This window comes from Tachypleus tridentatus, chromosome 6 (assembly GCF_004210375.1).
Source record: "Tachypleus tridentatus isolate NWPU-2018 chromosome 6, ASM421037v1, whole genome shotgun sequence".
NCBI classification, from domain to species: domain Eukaryota; kingdom Metazoa; phylum Arthropoda; class Merostomata; order Xiphosura; family Limulidae; genus Tachypleus; species Tachypleus tridentatus.
Window position 1 is genome coordinate 27,963,681 of NC_134830.1, and position 13,321 is coordinate 27,977,001.

At 37.5% G+C, this 13,321-nt stretch overlaps 1 protein-coding gene across 1 annotated transcript; it reads left to right on the plus strand.

Moving 5' to 3' along the window:
• The first annotated feature begins 4,120 nt into the window (after nucleotides 1-4,120).
• On the plus strand, nucleotides 4,121-11,661 carry LOC143252141 (uncharacterized). Its single transcript, XM_076503830.1, has 3 exons — nucleotides 4,121-4,531; nucleotides 8,036-8,165; nucleotides 10,829-11,661. The coding sequence occupies exons 1-3, from the start codon at nucleotides 4,220-4,222 to the stop codon at nucleotides 11,062-11,064; spliced, it is 678 nt and encodes a 225-aa protein (XP_076359945.1). The 5' UTR covers nucleotides 4,121-4,219; the 3' UTR covers nucleotides 11,065-11,661.
• The last annotated feature ends 1,660 nt before the right edge of the window (nucleotides 11,662-13,321 follow it).

The window sequence follows — 13,321 nt, forward strand, 5'->3', positions numbered from 1 at the left end:
AATGCTGTAAGTAATAGACAGTCTTCACATTAGAGGTTAGGGCCTAGTAGCACTGTTTCTGGTCTTTTCACTAGTACTCAACTTAACTCAATTTGTAATTAATTTACTGGATTATTTTTTATCAATTAAATAAGGTTTACTATCATTTTAAATATGTTAACTTATGCATTTATTTTTTAAACTATACTCTTCAAAACAAGAAACGCAAAAGAGATATTTTTGTTATTTTAAAGAGAAATATATGTAATAACGTTACAATCTCAGAGTATGTGATGTTACACGTGTTAAGGCACTGATTGCCAGACCAAAATGACGATAAAAGTTGTGCACTTTGAAAACGGAGGAAAACATCGGATTTTTCGCCAAAACGCATTCGTGTCCAATAAATTTGTTTGAGAAATCTGCATGATTTGCAAGTGTAACATGTCCAAAATCCCTATAAAGGTGACGGGTTCTCGGTTTCCATAGCTCAGTGTTAAGCCACCGACACGCAATACAGTTGCGCCAAGACTGACTGAAGCACAACGCAACAACGCCATTGGTCACTTGGAAGTAGGCGAATCTTGATCAGATGTTGCCAGAGCTGTGAATGTCCACCCAAGCACCATCACAAGGCTATGGAATCGTCACCAACAACATGGATCAACTCGTGACCGTCCACGATCTGGCAGACCTCGTGTGACCACGCCCGCACAAGATCGGTACATCCGGTTACGTCACCTTCGGAATAGGACCACCACTGCGACGTCTACTGCCTCAACCATACCAGGGCTGCATAGGATTTCCGATCAGACCGTACGCAACAGTCTACGAGATGCAGGAATCCGACCTCGACGTCCAGTCAGAGGCGTCATCCTCACCCAGCAACATCGTCAAGCACGGCTGCAGTGGACTCGGGCACATCGGGTATGGCCTCATCGACGATGGAGGCATGTTTGGTTCAGCGATGTATCACGTTTTATGCTTCGTAGGCAGGATGGAAAGACCCGTGTTTACCGTCGCCGAGGTGAACATTTTGCAGCAAACTGTGTGCAGGATGTTGACAGATTTGGTGGTGGCAGCGTCATGATGTGAGCTGCCATCACCTACAATGCCAGAACAGACCTTTTGCACATTCGAGGGAATCTTACGTTGACGAGATTCTTAGGCTCCATGTGCAACCCATCATGGTGAACATCAACGGCGTTTTTCAACATGACAACGCCCGTCCTCACACAGCCCGACTCACCACTGTCTTCTTGAGACACCACAACGTCAACGTTCTTCCCTGGCCCTCCAGATCACCAGATTTAAACCCCATTGAACATCTTTGGGACGAGTTGGACCGACGTCTGTGACGGCGACAACCTCAACCGCAGACTCTACCTCAGCTTGCAGCAGCTTTGCAGGCTGAGTGGACAGCCATTCCACAGGATGTGATTCGTCATCTCGTTGCTTCCATGGGCAGGAGATGCCAAGCAGTTATTGATGCTCACGGTGGGCATACTCGTTATTGACGTTGAGTGGACTTCGCCTTTGCAGACTTTGGATGTTCAGCAGTGAATGTGCAAAGTTTCACACATGTCATACAAAACTACCCGGAATAAACTTGTTAACAATTTGTCTCATATTTTGCCTTTTGCGTTTCTTTTTTTGAAGAGTATATTTCTTCATCCTAAAGAAAGTAATAATTGCTTTACTATAGCGGCCCGGCATGGCCACGTGGTTAAGGCGTTCGACTCGTAATCTGAGGGTCGCGGGTTCGAATTTCCGTCGCGTCAAACATGCTCCCCCTTTCAGCCGTGGGTGCGTTATAATGTGACGGTCAATCCCACAATTCATGGGTAAAAGAGTAGCCCAATAGTTGGTGGTGATGACTAGCTGCCTTCCCTCTAGTGTTACACTGCTAAATTAGGGATGACATGCGCAGATAGCCCTTGTGTAGCTTGGCGAGAAATTCAAAATAAACCAAACCTTAAAACATTTTAAATTTTAGATTATTGTGTGTGTGCTTTCATATAGCAAAGCCACATCGGGCTATCTGCTGATTCCACGGAGGGGAATTTAACCCCTGATATTGGCGTTGTAAATCCGTAGGCTCAATACTGTACCAGCGGGGAACATAACAATGTGTGTGTAAAAATACTTTACAGTTTATATCATTGAATGGTATTAATAGTATTATTTTTTTGTGAACAGGCATATGAAAAATAATAACTTTCGAATACACTAGATAAAGCATTTGTTAATAATGTATATAATTTATCAAACTGAAGCTCTTGATCTAGATATATATTTTGTAGGTCACTTGTTTTCCATTTAGATTGTGAGAAACAAAATAGGTAGAGGTGCAAGCATGTCCACTGATTTATCTAAGATTACCAATCACTATCTAAGCTTTTCAGGATTTTTGTTACATAAAGCAATATATATCCGTTTATTTCGTCAAAAAATTAAACCTACTGTTTCGACTCGTAAGTTAAACTGCCTGATTTTGTTTTGGCTTTTCTTGCTTTCCTATATATTTGCATCCTCACCCCACACACAAATACAGAGAACTGGTTGGGTTCATGATGAACTTTCTAGGAATTCTAGGCCTATTTCGTTAATTTTATTCATCTTTGCGTTATCATACACAACCTACTGTTCTCTTTAACAAACAAATAAATTGCAACTTAAAAAATATAGTTTACAACAGTACAGTTTGATATGTTAAAAAACATTTATTATGGAAAGTGAAATATGAATAAGTCTGTACGGTGCACATGAGCGAAGGTTAGAACAATATATACGAAGCTTATTTCAGAAAAAGAAAACCAAATATCGTGATATTTGAAAAGAATGATATCTTAAGTTGTCACTCTTTATAATCTAATGAGGGGCCTAGCGCGTAAGGCGTGCGACTCGTAATCCGAGGGTCGCGGGTTCGCGCCCGCGTCGCGCTAAACATGCTCGCCCTCCCAGCCGTGGGGGGTGTATAATGTGACGGTCAATCCCACTATTCGTTGGTAAAAGAGTAGCCCAAGAGTTGGCGGTGGGTGGTGATGACTAGCTGCCTTCCCTCTAGTCTTACACTGCTAAATTAGGGACGGCTAGCACAGATAGCCCTCGAGTAGCTTTGTGCGAAATTCCAAAACAAACAAACAAACAATCTAATGAGGCCCAGCATGGCCAGGTAGGTCACGGCGTTCGACTCGTAATCTGAGGGTCGCGAGTTCGAATCCTCGTCACACCGAACATGCTTGCCCTTTAAGCCATGGGGGCATAATAGTGAGAAGTCAATCCCACTATTCGTTGGTAAAAGAGTAGTTCAATAGTTGGTGGTGGGTGGTGATGACTAGCTTCCTTCCCTCTCGTCTTACACTGCTAAATTAGGGACGGCTAGCGCAGATAGCCCTCGTGTAGCTTTGCACGAAATTCAAAGAAACCTTACAATCTAATAAAGATTTCACGTAAAAGTCGTGGATTCATAGATCTACATTTTGTAGTCTCTAAAAACGCTACATTTCTTTTACAACGTTCATTTTACTTGTTCTTCAATTTTACCATTAGTTTTTGCGTGACTTGAGCTGGTATTACGTGATGAACGAATATATCTTTTCGAAGATTTACGTTATTGGTCCGTGTTGCGAGGTATCCTGAGCAATGTTGATATAACGAACTTATAATACAAACTCGTCACGTCTGGGTGCTCTCCAAAGCAATTTCCGACAATTAATAACTTGAATAACTGTTACACCGACTTCAGGTCCGTGATTCTTCTGCGAAAAGTAGTAATAAAAAAAAAAAAGTCACCATCCTACACAGTTACGATTAGTTTGGCTTTATGGGTAGAGCTTTGAAAGAGTGAGTAAAAACAGCACGAAGAGGGCGCGTGGGTAGGTTTCACGTTTTATGGCGCAGAGTAACAATACGAAGTAAAACATTCCTAGTGAGCCAGGGTTATTTTCGTTCTGTATAAAAGAAGTACTTAAATAGACCTAGTTACTAAAATGACATCCGCTTTTGATTCTACCTGGAAATTCATATGAAATTAATTATGAAAACGTAATCCTATGACTAAACGTTACGAAACGTCGAGGTTGTTGTCATATATATATAGGTTCGCAGTTACTGCGTCAAGCACACAGTTCCCGACCTTTATTTACATTATTAAGGTAGCCAAGAATAAATGTTTATCTGTTCTTGAGTTATACTGAATATTAATCAAGTTTTGTTGGGATTAGTTTCGTATCAAAACATGAAGTATGCGGTTATATACGTATGGAGTTTTTCTATTAATTTGTTTTCTGATTTTGTCGTATTCAGTTCACCTCCCCTAAATTTTATGAGAAGTTATTTTTATCATTTAAATACAATTAACGAAACGTTGTCTAGAACATTCTTATTGTCTCTAACTTCACCTGCCATGGGTTGTATGCGCCAGTGTCTCAGAATGGGAGATAGCTGCTTCGGGTGGAGATGCAAAGAAACGCCACCTGGTTGTGACATTCTTACAGATCTTCCTGGTGTAAAAGATATGGAGAACATCGAGTACATGTTTCTCAAGCCTGTAAGCTATATTGTTGGATATCTACTGTGAAAGTACACTGAAAAGAAATTAAAATATTGATTTAATACATCACATGGCCAAAAGTATGTGGGCACCTGACCATCACACCCATATGTGCTTGTTAAACATCTCATATCAAAACCATGGGCATTATAAAATGGTGTTATAAAATCCTCCACTCTTCTGGGAAGGTTTTTCACTAGATTTTGGAACATGGCTGCGGGGATTCTCTCCTATTCAGTCACAAGAGCATTAGTGAAGTCGGATAGTGATGTCGAGCGAGAAAGCCTCGCTTGCAGTTGGCGTTTCAATTCATCCCAGAGGTGTTCAATGGGGTTGAGGTCAGGGATCTGTGCAGGCCAGTCAAGTTTTCCACACCAGCCTCGGCAAACCATGTCTTTATGGACCTCGCTTTGTGGAAGGGAGCATCCTTCCACAGGGCCTTCTCCAAACTATTGCCATAAAGTTGGAAGCACATAATTCCATAGAGTGTCACTGTATCCTGTACCAATAAGATTTTCCTTTACTGGAACTAAAGAGCCTAGCCCAAACCATGAGAAACAGCCCCAGACCATTATTCCTCCTCTACAAACCTTTACAATTGGCACTATACATTCAGACAGGTAGCATTCACCTGGCATCCGCCAAACCCATATTCGTCCGTCAGACTGCCAGATAGTGAAGCTTGATTCATCACTCCAGAGAACACGTTTCCAATGCTCCAGAGTCCAATGTGTGCTTCACAACACTCCAACCGACGTTTCGTATTGCGTACGGTGATCGTAGGCATGTGTGCGCCTGCTTGACCATGGAAACCCATTCCTAAAACTTCCGATGAATAGTTCTTATGATTACGTTGTTTCCAGAGGTAGTTTGGAACTCGGTAGTGAGTGTTGCAACTGTGAGCAGACGATTTTTACGCACTTCGTCACTTGGCGGTCCCGTTCTGTGAACTTGTGGGGCCTACCGCTTCGTGACTGAGCTGTTGCTGCTCCTAGACGTTTTTACTTTACAATAACAGCACTTATTGACCAGAGAGGCTCTAGCAGGACAGAACTTTGACCAACTGACTTGTAGGAAAGGTGTCATCCCATGAGAGTGCCATGTTGAAAGTCACTGAGCTCTTCAGTACGACCCATTCTACTGCCAATGTTTGTCTATGGAGATTGCATGGCTGTGTGCTTGATTTTATGTACCTGTTAGCAATGGGTGTGACTGAAGTAGCCGAACCGATAATTAGAAGGGGTGTCCACATACTTTTGGCCATATAGTGTATATGTCGTTCAGCTATTTTAACATGTCAACCATTATTTAACATGTAGTGTAAAAGAAAGTTTCAGAAAATATTTAAACAGCACTGTGTGTTTGTGTGTAAAGCAAAGCTTTTAAGACTATCTGCTGCCATCCCTATGTTTAGAACTGCTGACGAGATGGAAGACACACAGAATATTCGTCCTAAATTTGTTTATAAAATACAAACATTAGATTAACCTGTATTTATAGTACATGTTATATAATAGTTATCTTAGATATTTGTCGAATATATAATCTTTCATAGTAAAATGTCCCCTGCTAGTACAGCGGTCAGTCTACGGATTTACAACGTTAAATTCAGGAACTCGATTCCCCTCGGTGGATTCAGCACATAGACTGATGTGGCTTTGTTATAAGAAAATACAAACACTCATAATAAAATATTTTAACGTCAACCTCATTATAAGTGCAAAATTAATTGTGTAAAAATTAACTGTCAAGATTAAGATCCATAGATTGCGTTTAATTTTATTACGCGATCTGCTCCCCGCTAGTACAGCGATAAGTCTACGGATTTACAACGTTAAAATCAGGGGTTCGATTCCCCTCAGTGGACTCAGCAGATAGCCCGATGTGGCTTTACTATAAGAAAAACACACAGATTACATGATCTACACGAGCAAAAAATATATCAAAAATATAATCCTGTTAAAAGTAGGCGAATAAGCAAATAACCCTTCTGAACAAAATGCAGGAAGCCTTTAACTTCGTGTTCTTTAAAAATAAAGAATATATATACCATATTTTCAATCGTTACATCTACATTACAACAAACTGTAAAACTTACAGTGAATTTTGTTTGCTTGGACTGGGCATAACTGTGTAGTTAGCTTGTCCAGGTGGTATTTCTGGGGGTTTATAACTCTCGTACCATTACCCGTAAAACCACATTTTCCCCTTTGGTGCCGTGAATACACTTGCAAAATGAAATAGTCAACGTGTTTTCGCGAAGCTCAATTTTACACTAACCTCAGTATTATTAGAGAAGATTAAACGTTACTTGTAACTTAAGCCTACAATAAGTTACGACTGTGTAAAAAACGTTTAAACATTATTTGTAACTTAGGCCTACAATAAGTTACGCTGTGTGAAAAACGTTTAAATATTATTTGTAACTTAGGCCTACAACAAGTTACGATTGTGTATTAATGTTTAAACAATATTAACGGACGAAATAAAGTAGCTTTCGTCACGTCAATTGCACACTGAACTACTTTCACTACATAATTAAAAAACACTCCAACAAAAGAACAACATTATGAAAATGTTTTTTTAAATTATTATTATTCACGGAAGGAAAGTTCGTAACCTTTCAGTTATGCACTAAGTTTTGCTAGATGCACGTTTTATCAGTATGAGAATCACCTACGGAATTTACCTACCTTCTTCTTGGTACACCTGATACCTGAAGGGACAGATTAGGTATTTTTTATTTAACAATATACGAAGCTTGTTTATCAGGCAGGTATAATATGCTAGATTAGCATACTCATGATTTACATTAAGAAAGCACCCACCTCACCCCCATTGGTAAAGCGGTATGTTTGCTGATTCACACCACGAGAAACTCGGTTTCGATACCTGTGGCAGACAGAGCTCATGTAACCGATTGTGTAGTTTTGTGCTTAATTCCAAACGAACAATGTGTTATGACACCACACGATTTGACTCTGGGTAAATCAACTTTCGTTTCCAAATAATTTTGAAACCATGTTTATGTTTTTCTTATAACAAAGCTACATTGGGTTATTTACTGAGCCACTGATGGAAATCGAACCCATGATTTTAACGTTGTAAGTCCATAGACTTACCGCTGTACTAGCGGGAGGTGATTTTAAAGTAAAGATAACTGTTGTTAGTGACGCGTTGACACTAGCTTTCACTACTTGTAAAGAGTTTAATACATTTTGAAAATGTGCATATTGTAAAAATAATAAATTACAAGTATAAAAGAAACTCTCATTAAAAGTTACTGGAAATTCTTAAAATGCAAGCTATTCATTAAAGTAAATCTCTGACCTAATTTTGTTAAGTTACATTTTCGATTCCAAAATTGTAGATAACATATTTTAATTTTGGAACGACATCGTTAAACATTTTTAAGTTTTAAGTGATAAGTTAATATGTGAAAAGTTTATTTTTTTTAAAGAATTACTTTACGATTGTTTATAAATTATAATTCATTTTTAGATCAAATGCAGAAATGATAGCTGTTTGCATGGAGGTGAATGTCATAACATGCCCATTCCACGCTTCTCGTCTGCAATGGCTTATGTGTGTAGATGTCGCTGTGGGTCCTGTGGTCCTCACTGTGAGCGACGTATGTGTTTTAGACTTTCTATATACTTATTTCACTTTCTTGTGGCTGTTAAATGTGAATTTAATATTTTAACAATTTCAGTAATATTATTGTACTTTTGATTCTTCATTAAAAAAAGATCACAACCAAAGCCGTATTAAGGGTTTTATTGGCCCTAAGCTTTTTAACTTATAGATGTCCTCTTGAGTTTGTTTGTTTTTTTGGAATTTCGCACAAAGCTACTCGAGAGCTATCTGTGCTAGCCGTCCCTAATTTAGCAGTGTAAGACTAGAGGGAAGGCAGTTAGTCATCATCACCCACCGCCAACTCTTGGGCTACTCTTTTACCAACGAATAGTGGAATTGACCGTAACATTATACGCTCCCACGGCTGGGAGGGCGAGCATGTTTAGCGCGACGCGGGCGCGAACCCGCGACCCTCGGACGAGTCGCACGCCTTACGCACTTGGCCATGCCAGGCCCATGTCCTCTCGAGACAGAACCTCTAAGTGCAATACATTTATAGTCATAGCTTGAGGCCTCTTAATTAGTGTGAGACTCTGGGCTTCAGTCAGATAAGCCCATGCCTTAATCCGGAGTTGATCATGATATAAAATTAAACTTTATAATGTCTCTTTTTAAAAGAACAAAATATATAAAGATGTTTTTTTACAAATGAAAGTGAGTTACAGTTTGAGATTAATAGAAAGGTAACATAGCCGTGACTCAAGCTGATTGTCATTGTGTATACGTGAATTACTTATTGACAAGAATGATTAATTAACCCTGTAAATATATTAATAATTGCTACTCATGGGTACTGGAACGATTTTAGTTGTTAATGTTTTTATGTACAATTTATAAACTTAGGTGACGAAGACATCTGCACTGTATAATATCATACACACACACACACACACACACATATATATAGTTTGTTATATATATATATATAAAGAAAATATTAATACTGAAGAGTTAAGTAAATTAAAACAAAGTGAGGCTGGCGAATGGAGATTAAAACTGGTAGACGGTGTATGCCCACAACAGTGTATGTCCTACCTTTTCAGTCCCGTCCAAACCCTAAGGTACAGTTTATATCCCAAATTATAGCCTGTCCCCTGGGATCCTTCCAATTAATGCAGCGTTTTTTGGTTTTTTTCGGTTTGGTTTTGGTTATAACAAACTAATATATATATATATAGAAGAATTGCACGTCTGTCTGTTTCGTATCACAAGTTGTGAACTGAACAAACTAATTTCGATGAAGTTTCGTAAAGGAATTCACAGCCTCTCCCTCAATAAGAGATTGCTTAAACGGCTAAGCAATCAAATCAACGATTTAAGTATAACAATCGTTTTCATTTTACCGTCTTGATGCCGGGTATGAGGGAAGAGGAAGTCAACTGGTCAAAAAGGTAAATAGCAAAATGTATGAAGCCAACATCAAACACAAGTGGCGTTTTGTGGTCAAAATAGGAGGTAGCGGTCTACGGCCCCGTTTATGGCACTGTTTTTCTTTTACAAGCCCAGCATTGGTGATACCTTTTAGAGTAGGTTAATGGATAAATTTATCTTTGTAAGCTGAGAAAATAGGGGACATTTGAAAGCCGCAATTATGTATTGGTTGACCAAATAATCAGTAGATAATCTCAATAGAACTTCCAAATTATGGCTTGAAATTCTTCACTATTTCTGTCAAAAAAAATGTCTATAAGTGATTTAATTTATTTTCATTTCAAATTGTTTGAACAATTTTTTGTAACGAATAATTTGTGAATTATATATGAATGTCTGATATTAATTAATAGATTTATTCTGAGACCTGTTTGACTGTCAAAACCAATTAGTAGCTGTCAAAACATAGTCTTTTCGATTTTTATATCTGTATTTCCCGCGTCGCGCTAAACATGCTCGCCCTCCCAGCCGTGGGGGTGTATAATGTGACGGTCAATCCCACTATTCGTTGGTAAAGAGTAGCCCAAGAGTTGGCGGTCGGTGGTGATGACTAGCTGCCTTCCCTCTAGTCTTACATTGCTAAATTAGGGACGGCTAGCACAGATAGCCCTCGAGTAACTTTGTGCGAAATTCCCAAACAAACAAACAAAATATCTGTATTTGATTTTTCAGTATTTATCCCAATAAAATCGTGTATTTTCACGAAAAATGTTCAGGAGAAAAGAAAACGGGTTTTATTTACTTTTTGCTGAAAATAAGTAGAATTAAGCTAATTAACAGTTGTGTAAATAACAAAAAATATACAATACGAAAATAAATGTTTTTGATGTTTATTTTCTATTTTGAAACACGACATCGAACTTCTAAACAGCTCCCCTTACAGTGAACATTATTATAATAAACCTCCTATATCTAACTGAGGAGGTTAAACAAGCAAGCACATTAAATTATTCATATAAATCACGATTTAAAACAACAAAATTAGTGATAGTAAAATAAGAAAATAAGAATATTATAAACATAGAACATATTTATTCATGTTTTATTAAACGCAGATAAAATGTTTTGTTAAAAAAAGCCTTTTTTTTTTCTCCAGAGAGCGAGTATTATATCACAACGTTACTTTGTTTGAGTTTTCGAGAGTGACTGTTGTTTTTCTACTTAAGGAAGTTCAGGCTACTACGTAAAATACCAATAATTATTATATTTTCTTTCATAAAAACGAAGTGAACTTTGGTCGACAAGAAGGAAAAGGAATTGTCAAAAACAACATAGGAGGTACGACTTCGGCGACGCCAGAGGCTTGCCAAGAGGAATGTCTGAAAACGCCGCCATGTCGCTCTGTGGATTACACCAGCGAAGAAAGTCAATGTTTCTTTAATGGAATCATGCACACTGACAACGGAGCTCAACTTGGTGACTTTAAGGAAGTTGATTATTACTATCCAATCTGTAACTGTTAGGTAGCTTACTTGAAACACGTCTAGGTTCTACATTCTAACTATGAATCTGATATACGTTTATTATGCTTTCTTGCGTATTTTGTAACGTAAAATAATGAAACTGGAGACTTTTGACTGGTGAGAAAGACTTATGATTTTAAGGCCTAACTGCCCAAAGTTAGCAAGAGCTCAGAAGGTCAAAATAGAGCTGTTATTATCAAAGAAAAGTTGTTTTTTTTTTTGTTTTCAGAAACTTATACGGTTACTTTTACTGACGTTTTCATGCGAAATGCATAATTAATTTAGTCTAGTTTTGATTTTAAGATACACGAACACAACAAATATGAAGTAGCAAGCCAACAACAACTCTTAACTTGAAACTTACGTGAACAACAAATTTTGACAACTGTGTGGTGTAACTAAATATCTTCCAATACATGGGATTTCAACTAACAGAAGTTAACCATTTCATTATTTTGCTGTTACTAAATTGGTAATTTAATTTTTTACAGCTTAGATTTTATTTAACATACTGTTTTGTGGTATTTATTATAGAATATTATGATTCATAACAGTTTGTTATTTCAAACGTGGAAAATAATAATTGGATGACCGATATTCATGTTTGTCTTAATTTATTATATTTTCAAACATTACAAAGTTCAGAAAGAATTACAATGTTTATTTGGATAAGGTAATCAAGATAATTTATTTAATTAATATTGTTTGTCGTGATTACTTTCAAACTCAAATTATTAATTAAATAAGAGCAGAAAATTTGTGTTTTAAATTCATTATCTTAAAATATCTTGCTGTTTTATTTTGAAAACTTGGTTTTATGAAAGGTAATTAAAAGCTGGGGCCCGACATAGCCAAGCGTGTTAAGGCGTTCGACTCGTAATGTGAGGGTCGCGGGTTCCAATCCCGGTCGCACCTAAACATGCCCTCCCAGCCGTGGGGGCGTTATAATGTGTCGGTCAATCCAACTATTCGTTGATAAAGGAGTAGCCCAAAAGTTGGCGGTGGGTGGTGATGACTAGCTGCCTTCCCTCTAGTCTTACACTGCTACTCTTTTACCAATGAATAGTGGGATTGACCGTCACATTATAATACTCCCACAGCTGAAACGGCGAGCATGTTTGGTGCGACGGGGATTCGAACCCTCGGATTACGAGTCGAATGCCTTAAATGCCAAGTAAAAAATCCTCTTATGTCAGAAAAGAACATTTCATATTTGCATCATCGTCGCTTGAACATCATAATATAGTAGTTTTAAGAGAGGAAAATACAATAAATGATCATAAATAAATCTACTATGTATTTTATTACCAATCAATTTTATTGTATCTAATATTTTATTTTAGAGAATAATTTTAAAATCACATTATGTTCAGTATTTCAAGATATAGGATATTTTCATGTTTGTATCGAAATCCGAAGTTTAGCTTTGTAAACCCTCAAACTTACCGTTAAACTAGCGGGTGGGCACTAAAGATTTTTAATAAATTGAGTTTCTTTTTTTAAAGAAAAAAATTTGCTCAGACATTATAATTTCAAATTTTTCATTTATTTCTTTAAGCCCATACTCTGTGATTTATGTTGGATAATAAAGATAGTTATTATATTGATACAGAAAATGGCTGTCCATTAAATATCTTCATCATACAAATATTATTCATAGTATTTGAAGATTTTCTTTAATAGTGCTAAAATATCAGATAATTTCAACTGTCCATTGGGTTAAGCCTTCGACATGTGGACATTTCTTAAAAGAATAAAGGTTGCAAACCAAAAATCAATTGTCAGCGTCTATGAATACTACATTGCGTAAAAGGATATCCAATTCTTTGCAGGTGGTATTTATAAACTTACAACTAGTTTGCAGAAGTGTATTGGGTCTAAAGGAGCTTTTTTGATTTAATAAATTAACCAACAAAAAGATGTACTTGTTTCACGCTATCCTTTAAAAATCTGACAACTGTAGTTGTTTCCTCTTTGTATTGAATTAGAGGTACCTGAAACCTTACTTTCAATAGCTGTATTTATTATATATGCACAGACTTCCATAATTTTCAGTTGAAAGAGGAAAGGCATTTAGTCAACAGAACCCACTTCCAACTCTCGAGCTGCTTTTATCTGACCAAAAGGTTGGGTTTGTCTGTCATTCTTCAAGGCCCCACGATACAGAGAGCGTTTTTAAGATATCAATCGTTAATCCTCAGATTCACGTGCTGCCCTCCAGTGACTCTTCGTTAAATCTAAGGGCTCAGAACACTAA